General features: G+C 42.0%; 1 protein-coding gene across 2 annotated transcripts; it reads left to right on the top strand.

The window, feature by feature from the left end:
- Window positions 1–4,322: 4,322 nt before the first annotated feature.
- Window positions 4,323–7,181, top strand: LOC308461108 (vomeronasal type-2 receptor 26-like). Of its 2 annotated transcripts, none has more exons than XM_080977738.1 (3): window positions 4,323–4,553; window positions 5,193–5,319; window positions 6,289–7,181. In XM_080977738.1, exons 1-3 carry the CDS (start codon window positions 4,536–4,538, stop codon window positions 7,068–7,070), a joined length of 927 nt encoding a protein of 308 aa, XP_080833864.1. In that variant the 5' UTR covers window positions 4,323–4,535; the 3' UTR covers window positions 7,071–7,181. The 2 variants fall into 2 exon arrangements, with proteins under 2 accessions (XP_080833864.1, XP_080833863.1); XM_080977737.1 differs by having other exon boundaries at window positions 6,139–7,181.
- Window positions 7,182–15,915: the final 8,734 nt, after the last annotated feature.

Here is a 15,915-nt window from a genome sequence, read left to right as displayed (position 1 = left end):
AGAGTCCGGGGCCAAGCGTAAGAGTCCATTGACAGACAAGCGGAGCAGGGCCCATCGGAGTGCTGCGGGCTCTGATGTTGAGGGCAGCTCTTCCTCAGACTCCAACGTTCGCTGCCGAACTCGTGCCGAGCCGCCCGCAGCAGAAGAGCCCACGGTGCTCCAACGGGCTCTGCTCCACTCGGCTGTCAGCTCTTGCCGCAGCTGCATGGCGGCTAACGGTTTCTGCGCCATGCCCGGAGCAGTGTGTAATGTTGTGGGCACCGCGCAACGCATCCTGTTGCATGCGCCAAACTGCGGGTTCTTTGCTGGCTTTTCCACTGTTGGCATGCTCCGACAACGGAAAACCCAGCAAAGGAACCCGCAACTTGGCGCAAGCAACAGAATGCGCCGTGCAGCACCCAAACCGTTACATGGCACTAGTGTGCACACAGCCAAAACAGCCGCCATGCAGTGGGGGGGGAGGCAGCGGGTGGACAGGGCGGCAACTGTGCCACCCGACATCCCCCCCCCGGAACCCACGGCCACCTTCATACGCCCCTGTGAATGGGGCGCTGGCACCCTCTCTGGTTGGTGTCATGCGTCCCTGCATCCCCCAACCGTTCTAAAGGTAAACAACTATTTCCTAAAAAAAAGACTACAACTCCCTAAAAAAAGGTTGAGAACTCTGGGCAACCTAAGGGCGCCAGGTGGATCTTTGTACCTTGGCACCGCAGATGCTTAAGACGGCCCTGGCAGACGGCAAGGAGTATTTATTTTTTCACACAAAAAACCCCTCAAAACCCCAGTGATTGCCCCTTTCTAAAATTTCTTTATTGGTGTGTTTTTTTCTTTTTGGAAATCTACCAAAGAATGATGTGAAATGAAATCAGGATGGAGGGTTTTTTTCAGGGCAGTGGAGAGGGTGTGGGCTGTGTCCCATTTGTGTGGTGGTGGTGCCGCTTGCTTCTCCTGATAGAAAATACTCTGTGGGGGGGGGAGAGAAATGGGGGGGGAGTCAAGGAGGGTTAGTTGGGGGAGTGAGATATGTCCCCATTTTCATCTGAGGAATGTTGGAGGGTATGCACCTTTATTCCAATGTGTGAAAGACCACACAGCTCCCTCACCTGAATATCTTGTTCACAAGGCAGTACACATCTCCCTTTCAGTTCTCTCCCCAAATCATTATGACTTAGATTACCTGCCCATCAAAGATCCATTTTCTAAGACATGCAAATTCCTCCAATCAATTTTGTCACCCCACCCTGTGAGAGCAGATCAGTGTAACAGGCATTACTAGAATAATATTAGCAGAAGAGACATACAGATCCATAAATGAAAGTGGATATCACTACGGATTTGAAGCAGGGCGAATGTGTATGTGTGGATTCAAAATAGATTGGGGTAAAATTCAGAGATGCATATATTCTGAAGCAGAGATGCTCTGACACAGCATGAAAATCTGATTGCAGATATATAACTCAGACCTACCAGCACATCCTGTCCTTCTTATTTGCTGTAAATGAGATCAATGAAAATCCCTGGATCTTATCCAACCTCACCCTGGGCTTCCACATCTATAACAGCCATTTCACTGCAAGAGAGACCAGTCGGGCCTCAATGGAACTTCTCTCCACAAGGGGCAGATTCATCCCAAACTACAAGTGTGATGTGCATGATAATGCAGTAGCTTTCATTATGGGTCCCGATTCAAATGTGTGTCTCTACGTGGCAATGACTCTATATATCTACAAGATTTCGCAGGTAATGTGTATCCATGGAACATAGTATTGCAATAAGCTAGCTATACTGCTCTTGCTCCTCAGGTAATATTTTGCTTTTCCTGTTTTATATTTATATCTACTCAGAGATATGAATGAAAAGGATAACACCAGACATTCCATGTCTAGGAAATGTCATTATAGAGGGCAGAGAGTTAACAGGGTTATGGAAAAACTCTTAACATTTCATATCTCTGGATTTTATTTTATTTTTTCTTATAGCTTGGATTTGGCTCTAATCTAGTAATAAATGACCAAATGCAAAAAGCGTTCTTCCAATGGATGTTTCCTGCTGAAGAGCATCAGACTGCAGGAATCCTCCAGCTGCTGCTGTTTTTCAGGTGGATATGGATTGGGGTGGTTTTTATCAATGGTGACAATGGAGAGAGGTTTGTACAGACTGTGCTTCCTGAATTTTCCAAGAGAGGTATTTGCTTCGACTTTATCCAAAATTTGCCAACACTGTATTTTACCACTGGTATGGAAGAAAAGGTGACCGAGTGGGTCAATACATTCAAAGCTATTGTTTGTAGCACTGCCAACGTTGTGGTATTACAAGGTGAAATTTATACTATGCTATTCTTGAGAATGTTTCCATGGTTTCTGGAAACAGAGGACGTAACAATGAAGGCCAAAGTCTGGCTAATGATGGCACAGATGGAATTCACATCCGTTTCCTTTCAAAGAGATTGGGAAATAGACATTATACACGGTGCTCTATCCATCGCAGTTCACTCAAAGGAGATTATGGGATTCCAGAAATTTATTCAGGGGAGAAATCCTACCTCAGAGAAAGAAGATGCTTTTCTTAGGGTCTTTTGGGAAACAGCTTTTGACTGTTCTCTCCCTAAAACTGATACAGAAAGGGACCATAGAGACATCTGCAGCGGGAAAGAGCAGCTGGAGACACTTCCTGCATCTCTCTTTGAAATGAGCCTGACTGGCCATAGCTACAGTGTGTACAATGCAGTCTTTGCTGTAGCACATGCACTGCAGGCCATGCATCCATCTAGATACAAAGGCAGAGTGACAGTGGATGGAGGAGTAAAACTTCAGAATCAAGAGTTATGGAAGGTAATGTCCTGAATACACTAAGAACAAAGGAAGGATCCTGCTGGCTCAGTCCAAGGCCTTCCTATAGCAGACAACCAGACAGCTTGGGGAAGTCTTCAAACAGGACATTCTGGCAATAGTCTTCTCCCCCTGTTCTTCCCCATGATGCATTTCTTTCTGGAGAATGTCGATATCTGCCTTGAATATTAGCAATAGCTTTCCTGTTTCCCCCATGAATTTGCGCATGCTTTGCAACCCATGCACTCATTCATGTTCAAACACGGAACTATGGTGCTAGGAAGAGGTCAGCAGTTTCTAAATCAAGAGCCATGGCAGGTCAATGCCCAGATCCTGCAGCCCCAGAGAGAGGCCACTAAGGGCTGGGGCTCAAACGACTTCCTTCATAAAAAACAAAAAAAACAAAAACTTTAATTGCATTCACTTTAAAAACCATTTTAGACCCCATCGCTAAGAAGAATCATACTGGACCTTCTAGGGGTTACCCTGTATTTGTCTTATTTGGATGAGGTCTTTGGAGGCTTGTTGGCATTTTCTGATGTTTGCAATTATTTACAATCCCGCAAACAACCTTGTGTTGCCCTTGCTTCTTGGATCTCTTTTCTTTTTTTAAAGCTTAAGAAAAGCATTTTCAGAACGGTTTTTATATTTGTATAGATTCCATCCTTGTGTTTACCTGACTTGCGCATGTTATTGATGGCAATAGATTGGTTGCAAAAATTATGACAATGATTGAAGTCTTAGGAAATTTTGCAACACTTTGAGAAGTATGCACAGTGCTTTTCAGTGGTATATAGTCTATTTGAAGCATCTTATATATCCATATTATTTGCCTTTTGTTGTTTCAATTTAGCTTCAGCGCTACCTTAGGAGAGTCTCATTTAACAACAGTGCTGGAGAAAAGGTTTCCTTTAATCATAACAGCGATATCACTGCTGGATTTGATATTATTAATTGGGTGACATTTCCAAACCGCTCCTTTCTTCGAGCCAAAGTTGGAAAGATAGATCCCTTAGCTCCTGAAGACAAAATCCTGAGCATTTCTGTGGAAGACATTGTATGGCCAACTGCATTTAAACAGGTATTGTAATTACCTGTACATTGTTATTAGATCATTTATGCTTCTGTATAGTGTTATTTTTATTAATGTTTAATTGTTTTTATGACCTCCCCCAAGCCGGTTTTTAGCTGTTCGCATTTCATCTGTAAGCAGCCCTTAGTCCATGTCAGGGGGAAAGGCAGGGTATAAATAAATATATAAGAATAATGATAAAATAATAATTGTCCATCCATCGTTTTGGTAGCACAAATCCTTTTGATAGGAGAACTGGAGAAATATAACTTGTGATGCATGGAACGTGAGCATCCAGACAATGGGTTGAGTGTCACCCAATCAGGAGAGACAGTAGGGAATTTGAAGTTAGAACTTGACAGTTAAATGGTCAAATAGGGCCTGTCTGACAGTTAGTGGAGATAGGATTGCTTTAGGGCTTGGAAAGTACCTAGAAAGGGCTTGGACAGAACCTGGTTAGATCCTAGATAGGTTAAAACTGTCAGATAGGAGGTCTGAATTAGGAGTTAGCTAGACATGGCAATCCAGTTTGTTTTCCCTGAGGGGAAAATGAAGATCCTAGATGGGGCTGGAAGTGTTTTACTCAAAGTGTAAGACCAATGGCCATTCTAGAAGAAATCAGTCTATTCTGAGGCATGTTTAAAGTTAGAATTGTAAGAACCTTTCAGCTATCTCTGTATGGTGTGCTTATTTCATACAAAGTATTGTGCCTTGTCAGAGTAGATATCAAGCTACAGTCCTCATCAAATGAACATAAATAAAATTCTAATTTTGATCCCAAAAGTGCCTCATCCTTACTTTGACCCACTGGGCAGGGGATAAGTGGCCACAGGTTCTCCTTTCACATAAGTGCAATACTTTACTGCTGGTTATAAAGAATTACCTTGCTCCTATCTTTATTGCAAAGATCGTCATACAACTCCCTTCTCCTCCCCAAAATTTGAATGCATAATAATAATAATAAGAAGAAGAAGAAGAAGAAGAGGAAGAAGTTATTATTTATACCCCACCCATCTGGCTGGGTTTCCCACTCTGGGCGGCTACCAGCAAAATATTGGAATACCATAATTCATCAAATATTAAAAGCTGCCTTCAGATGTCTTCTAAAAGTCAGACATTTGTTTATTTCTTTGACATCTGGTGGGAGGGCGTTCCACAGGGCGGGTGCCACTACTGAGAAGGCCCTTTGCTTGGTTTCCTGTTACTTCGCTTCTCGCAGTGAGGGAACCGCCAGAAGGCCCGTGGAGCTGGAGCTCAGTTTTTAAACACCCACTAATTTCATTTATGCACAGGTACAGCCGCTTTCTGTCTGCAATGAGGCTTGCCATCCAGGTTACAGCAAGAGCAAGAAGGAAGAAAAACCTTTCTGCTGCTACGATTGTCTTCCATGTCCAGAAGGGAGGATTTCTAAATTTAGAGGTAAATACATTTTATTCATAGCATTTTCCTCAGGTTATTAACTGCTATCAATCACTTGTTCAACACAGTTTATAGACAAGAATTTACTTCATATTTAAATGTTCCAAATTTAGTGCGGGTGGTGATACCCACAGCATTTCTTTGTTGTTTAGCATAGTGTTCAGCTTCTCAGAAGAAAAGGAAAGGAAATTTAGAAATAAACAGGATTTGAGCATACCAGGACAGAAAGAATATGTAGTTCACAATAACTCTTGCTTTGTGATGTTCCAGGAATTAAAATACCATCAGTGAGGGGATCTGCTATGCTCATAGTCATGCAAAAGTAACTGAGATTGTGTACACTGGTTTTGAGCTAGGTGTCACCATACACTGTTTTGTAAATATGCCTGAGCTAAAAGAATTTTCTAACAAATCTTTGAGAGGTCAATGAGTTTTTACTTCACTTTTGGATCCAGTTTTAAGAGTAATGTTATTTTAAATCATTTTATTCATGAAAGAAGAAATGGACAAGGCCTCCACTACTTCCAATTCTTCATCCAACAATAAAAACTAAAAATGGAATTTTATTTAGTATTCAGTGAGCCAAAATTTCTGACTTATTTTTTTCCATTCATGGAAAGAAAGACTGTTGGATAATGAAATAACTGTTGGATAGTGAAATAATTGTACTTCACTAAAGAATATATGACAAAATCCACTTTGCTCCATTTTCCTACCCAGAAATAGCACAGAAAAATTCACTCAGTTTTATTGAATTCAGTAATGTACTGTACGTAGAAGTACATCCATGTATAAAACAAAATCTGTTTCCTTTTTTAGATGCAGAATACTGCACTCAATGTCCAGAAGATCATTATGCAAACAGAGAACAAGATTTGTGTGTTCCAAAGAAGATCAGCTTCTTGTCATACAAAGAACCGTTGGGGATAATCTTAGCTAATTTCTCTCTTTCCTTTTGTTTTATCACAGCTTTGGTGCATGGGATATTCATTAAGCACAAGGACACTCCCATAGTCAAAGCCAACAACCGGAACGTCACCTACACTCTCCTCATCTCCCTCTTGCTCTCCTTTGTTTCTGCTTTCTTGTTTATTGGCCAGCCGCATAAAGTTATGTGTCTCTTTCAACAAGCTGCTTTTATCATGATATTCTCTGTGGCGATTTCTTGTATTTTGGCCAAAACGACAACAGTCATTTTAGCTTTCATGGCCACCAAGCCAGGGTCCAGTATGAGGAGATGGATGGGAAAAAGACTGGATATTTCTGTTGTGGTTTCCTGCTCCCTAGTTCAAGCTATTCTTTGTACTCTATGGCTGACAATCTCTCCCCCTTTCCCTGATTTAGATGCACATACGATGGCTGAAGAGATTGTTCTGGAATGTAATGAAGGATCGGCCATCATGTTTTACTCTGTCCTGGGCTATATGGGCTTCCTGGCCAGTATCAGCTTCACTGTGGCCTTCTTAGCCAGAAAGTTGCCTGACAGTTTCAATGAAGCCAAGTTCATCACCTTCAGCATGGTGATGTTTTGCAGTGTGTGGCTGGCATTTGTCCCAACCTACCTGAGCACAAAAGGGAAATACATGGTGGCTGTGGAGATCTTCTCCATCTTGGCCTCTGGCGCTGGGTTACTGGGCTGCATCTTTGCCCCTAAATGCTATATCATTTTGATTAAACCTGAGTTGAACAACAGGGGGCAGCTAATGAGAGGAAAGAACAAATCACAAATTGGAAAGTCCCAATCTAGTTGAAGTTGGATTGAATGAGTGCCAACAAACTCAAGCTCATTCCAGATGAGACTGAGGGACCTTTGGTGGGCAGTTCCCTAGACTGTATGGATGGGACGTTGCCTGCTCTTGATGTGGTTAAATAGGTGGGGGCTACTTCTTGATCCTTTGCTCTTGCTTGAGGCACAGGTGGCCTCCGTGGCATGGAGTGCCTTTTAACAGCTTCAGCTGGTGGCCCAGCGCTGCCACTTTCTGAACAGGGGAAACCTAACTTGTGTTGTCTATGCTGTGGTAACTTCTAGGTTAGATTACAGCAACATGTTATACTTGGAGTTGTTTCTGAAGATCCTTTGGAAATTTCAGCTGGTGCAGAATTTGGAGGCCAGATTGCTCATTTTTTATAATGTTTTATGGATTCCTTTAATTGTTATGTTGCATTCTGCATTTTTGTTTCTTATTAAATGTGGCTTATAAATTTTTAAACAAATATAATAAAAAGACCATTAAGAAGCTTAGTTTATTCAGCTACCTGAATAAAGCAACCTTCTTTTATTCCTACGTAGAGGCATACATAAGATTTGCATTGAAACTGTATAAAGTGCCAAGGTGCAGAGTGTTCCTTCTCTCCTGGGCCAGTTGTTGTTCAATGTCTCTATTAGCAACTTGGACAAAGGAATTGAGAGGATGCTCATCAAATCTGCAGGTGACACCAAACTGGGAGTTGTAGCTAATGCTGCAGAAGACAGAATCAGGATTCAAAATGATCTTAACAGATGGGAGAACTGGGCGCAAGCTAACAAAATGAATTTCAACAGGGACAAATGTAAGGTTCTGCACTTAGGCAAGGAGAACCAGATGCACAAATCTAAGACGGGGAACACCTGGCTTGCATGTGAATAGGATCTAGGGGTCTTGGTGGACCACAAGCTTAACATGAATCAAAAGTGTGATGCAGCAGCAAAAAAGCTAATGCTATTCTAGGATGATTCAACAAAAGTCTAGTGTCCTGATCAAGGGAAGTCACAGTACTATTCTATTCAGCCTTGGTCAGACCACACCTGTTATATTGTGTCCACTTCTGGGTACCCCAGTTTAAGAAGAATATTGACAAGCTGGAATGTGTGCAGAAGAGGGCGACCAGGAGATCATGGGTTTGGAAACCAAACCATATGAGGAGCGGTTGAGGGAGTTGAATATATTTAGCCTGGAAAAAGAGGAGACTGAGAGGAGATCATAGTAGCCAACTCCTAGGGCCAATGGGTCTTTGGCCCCCCAAATAAATATTTGAGGGGGCTGGGCCCCCCAAAGTTGATAGGCATTGCCATTCAAATGGTGTCCATGCAGCCCATCATGGGATTGACTGTACAGAGCAGGGCTTATTCTCCCTCCAATATTTTATTCAATTTAACACCTCTGGAGGAGATGTGATGTCTAAAGGGGTGTCACATGGAAGATGGAACTCTTGAAGTTAGGGCCTGAACCAATGACTTCAAGTTACAAGAAAGAGGATTCCAACAAAACATCCGGAAGAACTTTCTGACAGTTAAAATTGGCTGATTGTGGAACAGACTCCCTCAGGAGATTGTGGACTCCCCTTCATGCAGAAATGAGTTTAGATTCTAGGAGAGGATATATTGTTTATAATAAGCATCATTTATTAATTGTAACCAGCCCATCTTGACTGGGTTGCACTGACCACACTAGGCAGCTTCCAGTAGAATATTTTAAAAAACAGTGCAACATCAAACATTAAAAACATCCTGAAACAGGGTGCCTTCACATGTTTACAGAAAATTGTATAATCGTTTATCTCTTTGACGTCTGATGGGAAGGCATTCCAGAGGGCGGGTGCCACTACCGAGAAGGCTCTCAGAACTGGACCTCAGTGTCTGAGCTGAATGATGGGGGTGGAGATGCTCCTTCAGGTATACAGGGTTTTAAAGGTCAACACCAACACTTTGCATTGTGTTTGGAAATGCATTGGGAGCCAATGAAGATCTGTCACTGGCAGTCTGGTTTGGAGGTACACTGCAGTGGCTCCTGAGAGCTGCATCCCTTAATATGCATCTTCTCATTTCCACAATGGACTTAAACTTACTTTCTGCAACTGAATTTTCATGTGAGAAGACACTCCAGAATCAATTAACCATTTGTATGACTTTGTGTCATAATTGTTAACACACAGCTTCTTTTCTTGCAAAAGAAAATACTTTTCTTTGTATCCTTTATTTTGGTTTGGTTGCCTAAATGCAGGGGAATTCCCCAATTTTGAGGCTTTGCAAAGTGTGGCTACATGTCCTTCTTTGTTGCAATTGAAGTAAACAACTTCTCTAGCTGTAGCCTTGATTCTCATTTGGGAGTAAAACAAGTAGTTTGATTCCTTGGCTTTGGCATTTCTGGCTGGTGACATTGTTTGTGTTAAGCATGTACTCTCCCACTGAGCTAGTCTCCTCCCACTAAATACCTTAGTATTACACATAATTTGCTTCCACACTGCAGAGGATCAGAGAAAAGGATTGATGGAAGTGCAATCAACCTGTTTTCTTTTGCAATGTTGCGGAGAACCTCTAATGCTGAATAAATGACTATCTCCCCTGTAAGTATCCAAATTGTCCATGATTACTACTTCTCCAGATCCCAAGGGAGCTTCAGTAACCACTAAGAAAACTATGACTTGAGAAAAACAGATTCTGTTAAGGTCACCTGTGAAATTCAGTTCAGGATTTAAAGACAGGCAGGGTTAAACAGCCCTCCAATACTTTACATAATACTGGGTTTGAATAAGTCCGTTGAGTGGCCTTTCAATTCAGGCTCTGCTACTCGGGGACATTTGAATGACAATGAGGAAACAGGTGAAATGGTTCCAAGAAGAAATATGTTCATGTATGGTGGTATTATTCATGCAGGTTGTATTATTACTACTGCTTCAAGATGTGTGTGCTGTTCCCATTGCTCGATGTAATATAAGTGGTGCTCTTCCAGAAAATCAGAAGTATTATCATTCAGGAGACCTCAACATTGCTGCCATTATTTCCCAGAGCTACAGATTGTCCAGCTCTGTAGACTTCAACAGGCACCCGCTTCATGAACTTATTGATGACCCCATGTAAGGAACTGGATTTTTAATTATATCATTTTCCAGAGGGGTAGCAGCAACTATAAGGAGTCTTGTGGCAGCTTAATGACTGATTAATTATGGTAAAAGCTTTGCATTTTCTGAAGCGGACTCTAGTCCACAAATGTTTATGTCAGGGGTAGACAACATGGTGACCTCCAGGTATTGTGGGGCATTAAGGTAAAGGTAAAGGACCCCTGGACAGTTAAGTCCAGTCAAAGGCGACTATGGGGTTGCAGCGCTCATCTCACTTTCACGCCGAGGGAGCCAATGTTTGTCCACTGACAGCTTTCCAGGTCATGTGGCCAGCTTGACTAAACTGCTTCTGGTGCAATGGAACACCATGAAGGAAACCAGAGCGCATGGAAATACCGTTTACCTTCCTGCCACAGCAGTACCTATTTATCTTGTTGCACTGGCATGCTTTCGAACTGCTAGGGTGGCGGGAGCTGGGACAGAGCAACGGGAGCTCACTCCGTTGCGGGGATCCAAACCACCGACCTTCCGATCAGCAAGCCCAAGAGGCTCAGTGGTTTAGACCACAGCACCACCCATGTCCCTGTGGGGCATTAACTGTCATCAGCCCCAGCAAGCATAGCCAGTGGTCAGGAAGGAAGAGAGTGTAGTCTAACACATGGAGGACACCATGTTGACCACCCCAGCTTATGTGCCATAACAAATGGTTAGTGTTTAAGATGTTCTTGGGTCACATTCAGGGGGCCTTTTCCTTGAACATTCTCTCTGAGTTCATAGAATTATATAATTGTAGCATTGGAAGGGACCCCAACAATCATCTAGTCTAACCCCCTGCAATGCAGGAATCTCAATGAAATGATGCACAAATGATGGTCACCTAACCTCTGCTTAAAAATTTCCAAGGAAGGAAAAGCTACCACCTTCTGTCAGAGTCTGTTCCACTGTCAAACAGCTCTTACCATCAGGGAGTTCTTCCTGATGTTTAGTCAGAATTTCTTTTTCTTTCTTTCTTTCTTTTTTGTAACTTGAAGCCATTGGTTTGGATCCTACCATCCAGAGCAGGAGAAAACAAGCTTACTCCATCTTCCATGTGACAGTTCTTTAGATATTTGAAAAAGACTATCATTCTTCTCGGTCTTCTCTTTTTCCAGACTAAACATATTCAACTCCCTCAGCCTTTCCTTCCTCATAAGGCTTGGTTTTCAGACCCTTGATTATCTTGGTTGTCCTCTTCTGCACACATTCCAGTTTGTCAATATCCTTCTTAAATTGTGTTCACCAGGTGTGGTCTAACCATGACAGAATAGAACAGTACTATGACTTCCCTTGATTGGGGCACTAGATGTAGATGTAGCCTAGAATCACATTAGCTCGCCCCTTTTTTTTCTTGTGCTGCTGCATCACACTGTTGACTCAAGTTAAGCTTGTGTTGTACTAGACACATAGATCCTTTTCACATGTCCTACAGACAAGCCAGGTGTCCCTATCTTATATTTGTGCAGCTGGTTGCGTCAGTCAACTAGCTACAAATGCATCTAACAGTGACTTCATCCCATGGGAGACTTTGTTGAAAGCTTTGCTGAAATCAAGATGCACTATGTCCACAGCATTCCCCTGATCCACTAAGTTTGTAACTCTATCATGTAAAGAAATGAGATTTGTCCAGCACGACTTGTTTATGAGAAACCTATGCTGGGTCTTAGTAATCACAGCATCCTTTTCTAAGTGCTCACGGACTGAACATTTAATTATCTGTAAGGAGAAAGGGAGGTTGCTTTAGTGATAGTAGAATGTTCACCCTCACCCAAACATAAAATAAAATCCCTGCAGGTTGAAAGGAGGAGGAGGAGGAAGGAGGTCTAAGTGAGCCTTTCCAATTGGATAGATGCAGCCATAATCTTTTGGGAGAAATCTATTGGGCACCACACATGGTGTCTGCTGACAAAAGTAGGTGGAACTGCCCCACACCACCACTCCTATTTCCCACCTCTCCCAATTTTTCTCTCATTCTCACCTCTCAAATTACCTCATCTCTCCACTGGAAACAATTGTTGGGGGAGGGAAATCACAACATGTGGGAAACAGAAGGTTAACCCCTCTCTCCTCAACCGCAACCCCATGCTATCTGTCTCAGGAGAATATGGAGGAGTGTGCCTTTGCGGGTGTGGTCAAATGCTTGGAAGGTTACAGTGCCTGTTGTGGCTGTACAGAAAGATACGGGAGAGACATGTTTTGTTGCAGATGCTGCAAATAGACATAAAAAGCTTCCACTGGCACCATGAGGAGCTGGTTGTTTAAAGCCCCAATTGCTATATGGGGAGTGATGGCGGGGGGAATGTTAAAGGCCTCTTCTCGTGTTGCCGTCCTCCAAATGTCTTAGGGAGGCACACAAAGAAAGGCCTCTGAAGCCAGATTCAATAATATGCTAAACATTTAAAGTTGGCTTTTTAACGTTGCAAAGAAGTGTCCGTGCATACTTTCCAAATAAGTGACATTCATATGACAAATGTCCTGGTCAAAGTGCCAATGTTCCATCAAGCTTCCTGGAACTGAGGGCAATAAAATATATTTTAGTTCAATATATGAGTGAAACATCTATTGTAGATACGTCTCATGGCATATTCTGAGAGTGGATTTAAATACCTTGCAGATTTATGACACAGATCTACCAGCACATCGTGGCCCTCACATTTGCTGTAACGGAGATCAACAAAAGAGGCCAGATCTTATCCAACCTCACCCTGGGTTTCCACATTATTAACAGCCAATTCTTGGCAAGTAGGATGTATCTGGCCTCTATGGAACTTCTCTCTACATGGAGCAGATTCATCCCAAACTACAATTGTGATTTCCAGGGTAATGCAGTAGCTGTCATTGGGGGGCCTAACTCAGACGTGTGTTTCTTCATGGCAGACATTCTGTGCATCTACAAGATTCCACAGGTACGTTTTGCGCATGGAACATAAGACTTTAACAAACCAGCTGTGCTTCCCTTGCCTTTTAGCCAGGCTTTGGAGACAGAAAGTAGCAAACTAGAGGCAGTTCTGACCTGCCACTTATAAGAAGCAGCTTCAGAAGAAGTACTATGAGCAACATCATGGGAGGGGTGCTTCAAGGCAAAGGTGAATTTGTGAAGCTCCCTTGTTCTGGATACTGCCTGGTGTTTAAGAAATCTTGTTGTCTTTAATGCGTTGAAATGTAAGGGGGGAGGAGTTGTTTGTTACCATCTTTCTGTTTTGCTATGTTATATTGGATTATGAAATACCGTATTTTTTGCTCTATAAGACGCACCAGACCACAAGACGCACCTAGTTTTTGGAGGAGGAAAACAAGAAAAAAAAATATTCTGAATCTCAGAAGCCAGAACAGTAAGAGGGATCGCTGTGCAGTGAAAGCAGAAATTCCTCTTGCTGTTCTGGCTTCTGGGATAGCTGTGCAGCCTGCATTCGCTCTATAAGACGCACACACATTTCCCCTTACTTTTTAGGAGGGAAAAAGTGAGTCTTATAGAGCAAAAAATATGGTAGTTTCTGTAGTGTTTGTTTGAAATGCTTCCGTTTCCTTCTTGCATGCCACTTTGAGCATGATTTGAGTGTGTGGAAAAGCAGAATACAAATAAAATTTTAGAACACTGTCTATGATGAATTTTAAAAAATGTTAAGACAAACATTCGGGGGAGAACCCTGAAGCCTTTCTGTTGGGCATTCTGACAATCAGTATCCGCAGTGATAAGGAAAAGGTGTTCTGGTATGCCACAACTGCCACTAGAATGTTGATTGCTAGGAACTGGAAAGGGGATAAGATACCAACAAAGGAAGAATGGCAAAACAAGCTGTGTGAGTATATAGAATGGGCAAAGAATGACAGCGGCAATTAGACAACAACCAAACCAAAAACTTTAAAAAATAGTGGGAAAAGTGCAAAAGAATATTTGGAAAAACATTGTTTGCAAATCATACCCTTGATATGTTTCGAATAAATTTCACAAAGTCAAAATTCACATAGATAAGTTATATACTATGTAATAAAAAGATAATAAAGATAAACAGCACAATTGAATAGAAAAATAAGAAAGAAGAAGCTGTAATGAGGTGGTCGGAAATCACTGGTGAAGAATTATGGATGTTGTTTGGTTTAACTATGTATACAGTATATGTAAAAATAAAAATAAGGATTGGAATATGTAAATGATTAACAAATGAAAAATCGAATAAAAAGCATTAAACAAAAAACAAAAAAATGAATGAATGAATGAAAATGAACAGAGTTTTGGAAATAGATTGTTGCTATTTTCTCTGGCTATTTCCCATGTAGCTTGGATATGGCTCTGCTTCAGTGACGAATGATCAAAAACAAGGAGCGTTCTTCCTGCAATTGTTCCCTGATTGGTACCACCAGTATTTCGGGATTCTCCAGTTGCTGCTGTTTTTCAAATGGACCTGGATTGGGATAGTTACTTTACATGCTGACAGTGGAGAAAGGGTTGTCCAGGCCATTCTTCCCAAGTTTTCCCAGAGCGGCATCTGCTTTGCATTTATTGAATTTTATCACAAACTGGCACATTTTGCAACTGACTTTGGAGAAATTCTGGAGAATACGATGGAAACATACATGGTTATTTTGAGGAGCACTGCCACTGTTGTGCTTGTACATGGTGAAATTCAAACCATGATATTTCTGAGAATGTTTCCTGTTACTTCAGGCATTGTGGACACACCAATGAAGACAGCAGGTAAAATCTGGATTATGATAGGTCGCATGGAGTTCGTTTCACTTTCCTTTCAAAGAGGTTTCGACATAGACATAATCCACGGTGCTATGTCCTTGGCGATTCACTCAAAGGAGGTGTCAGGATTCCAGACATTCCTTCAGTTGAAAAATCCCAATTTGGAAAAAGGAGATGGTTTTCTCAAGATCTTTTGGCAGAAGGCATTCAACTGTGAGTTCCCCACCTCTGATGGAGATCATGCTAGTGGGGAGGTCTGCACCGGGGATGAGAAACTGGAAGCACTTCCTGGATCTGTTTTTGACATGAGCATGACTGGCCACAGTTTACAGCATGTACAATGCAGTCTATGCTGTGGCACATGCTTTGCAATCCATGCGGTCCTCCAAATTAAAAAACAGAGTGACAGTGGAAAGAAGGAGATGGAAGCTTCCGAATCAACAACCATGGCAGGTAATGTCTGCAGCAAAAAATATAGGATTCTTCATTCTCTTGCTTTGCTTCATTTTGTACGTTGTAGAACATGATATAAAAAGCATTGGTCAAAGCAGCAGCAGTAATAAATTTAAGTTGCACTGAGTGCTTATGGATCCCAACGTTTTCTTGGAAAATTAAGATGGTGTTGACTACTTCATCAGTATCTTAACAGTGCTGTTCTACTTCCCATTTAACATGCACAGCAAATCTGCTAACCTTGTGGGACACCAACCAGGATGATGCTGCAGATACCCTAGGGCATGCTGCCCTTTCAAAGCTAGCACAGTGGCTCACAATATCTGTGTGAGGAACAACAGTCCTTAAGCCATGCAGACACTGCGTGTGTGTTTGTGTTGAGAGAGAGAGAGAGAGAGAGAGAGAGAGAATATAGGGGGGGAGTGTATAAGTTTTTTTGTATATGACCTTCATTTCTTTTAAATTCCCTCCTTACATTATGAATTCATAGATAAATGGGGAGAAGCCAACAGGTTGTAGTTGTGAAGAAAAGGTGAATTCTATGTTAGGCATCTAGATGGAAAATAAACATTCGCAATGTCGTGCACAGTTACAGTCAT

Source organism: Podarcis pityusensis (genome assembly GCF_964106645.2).
Source record: "Podarcis pityusensis genome assembly, chromosome: 13".
Classification (NCBI taxonomy): Eukaryota; Metazoa; Chordata; class Lepidosauria; order Squamata; family Lacertidae; genus Podarcis; species Podarcis pityusensis.
Note: the sequence above shows the minus strand (reverse complement) of the source record. Positions and strands in the feature narration are given on the sequence as shown.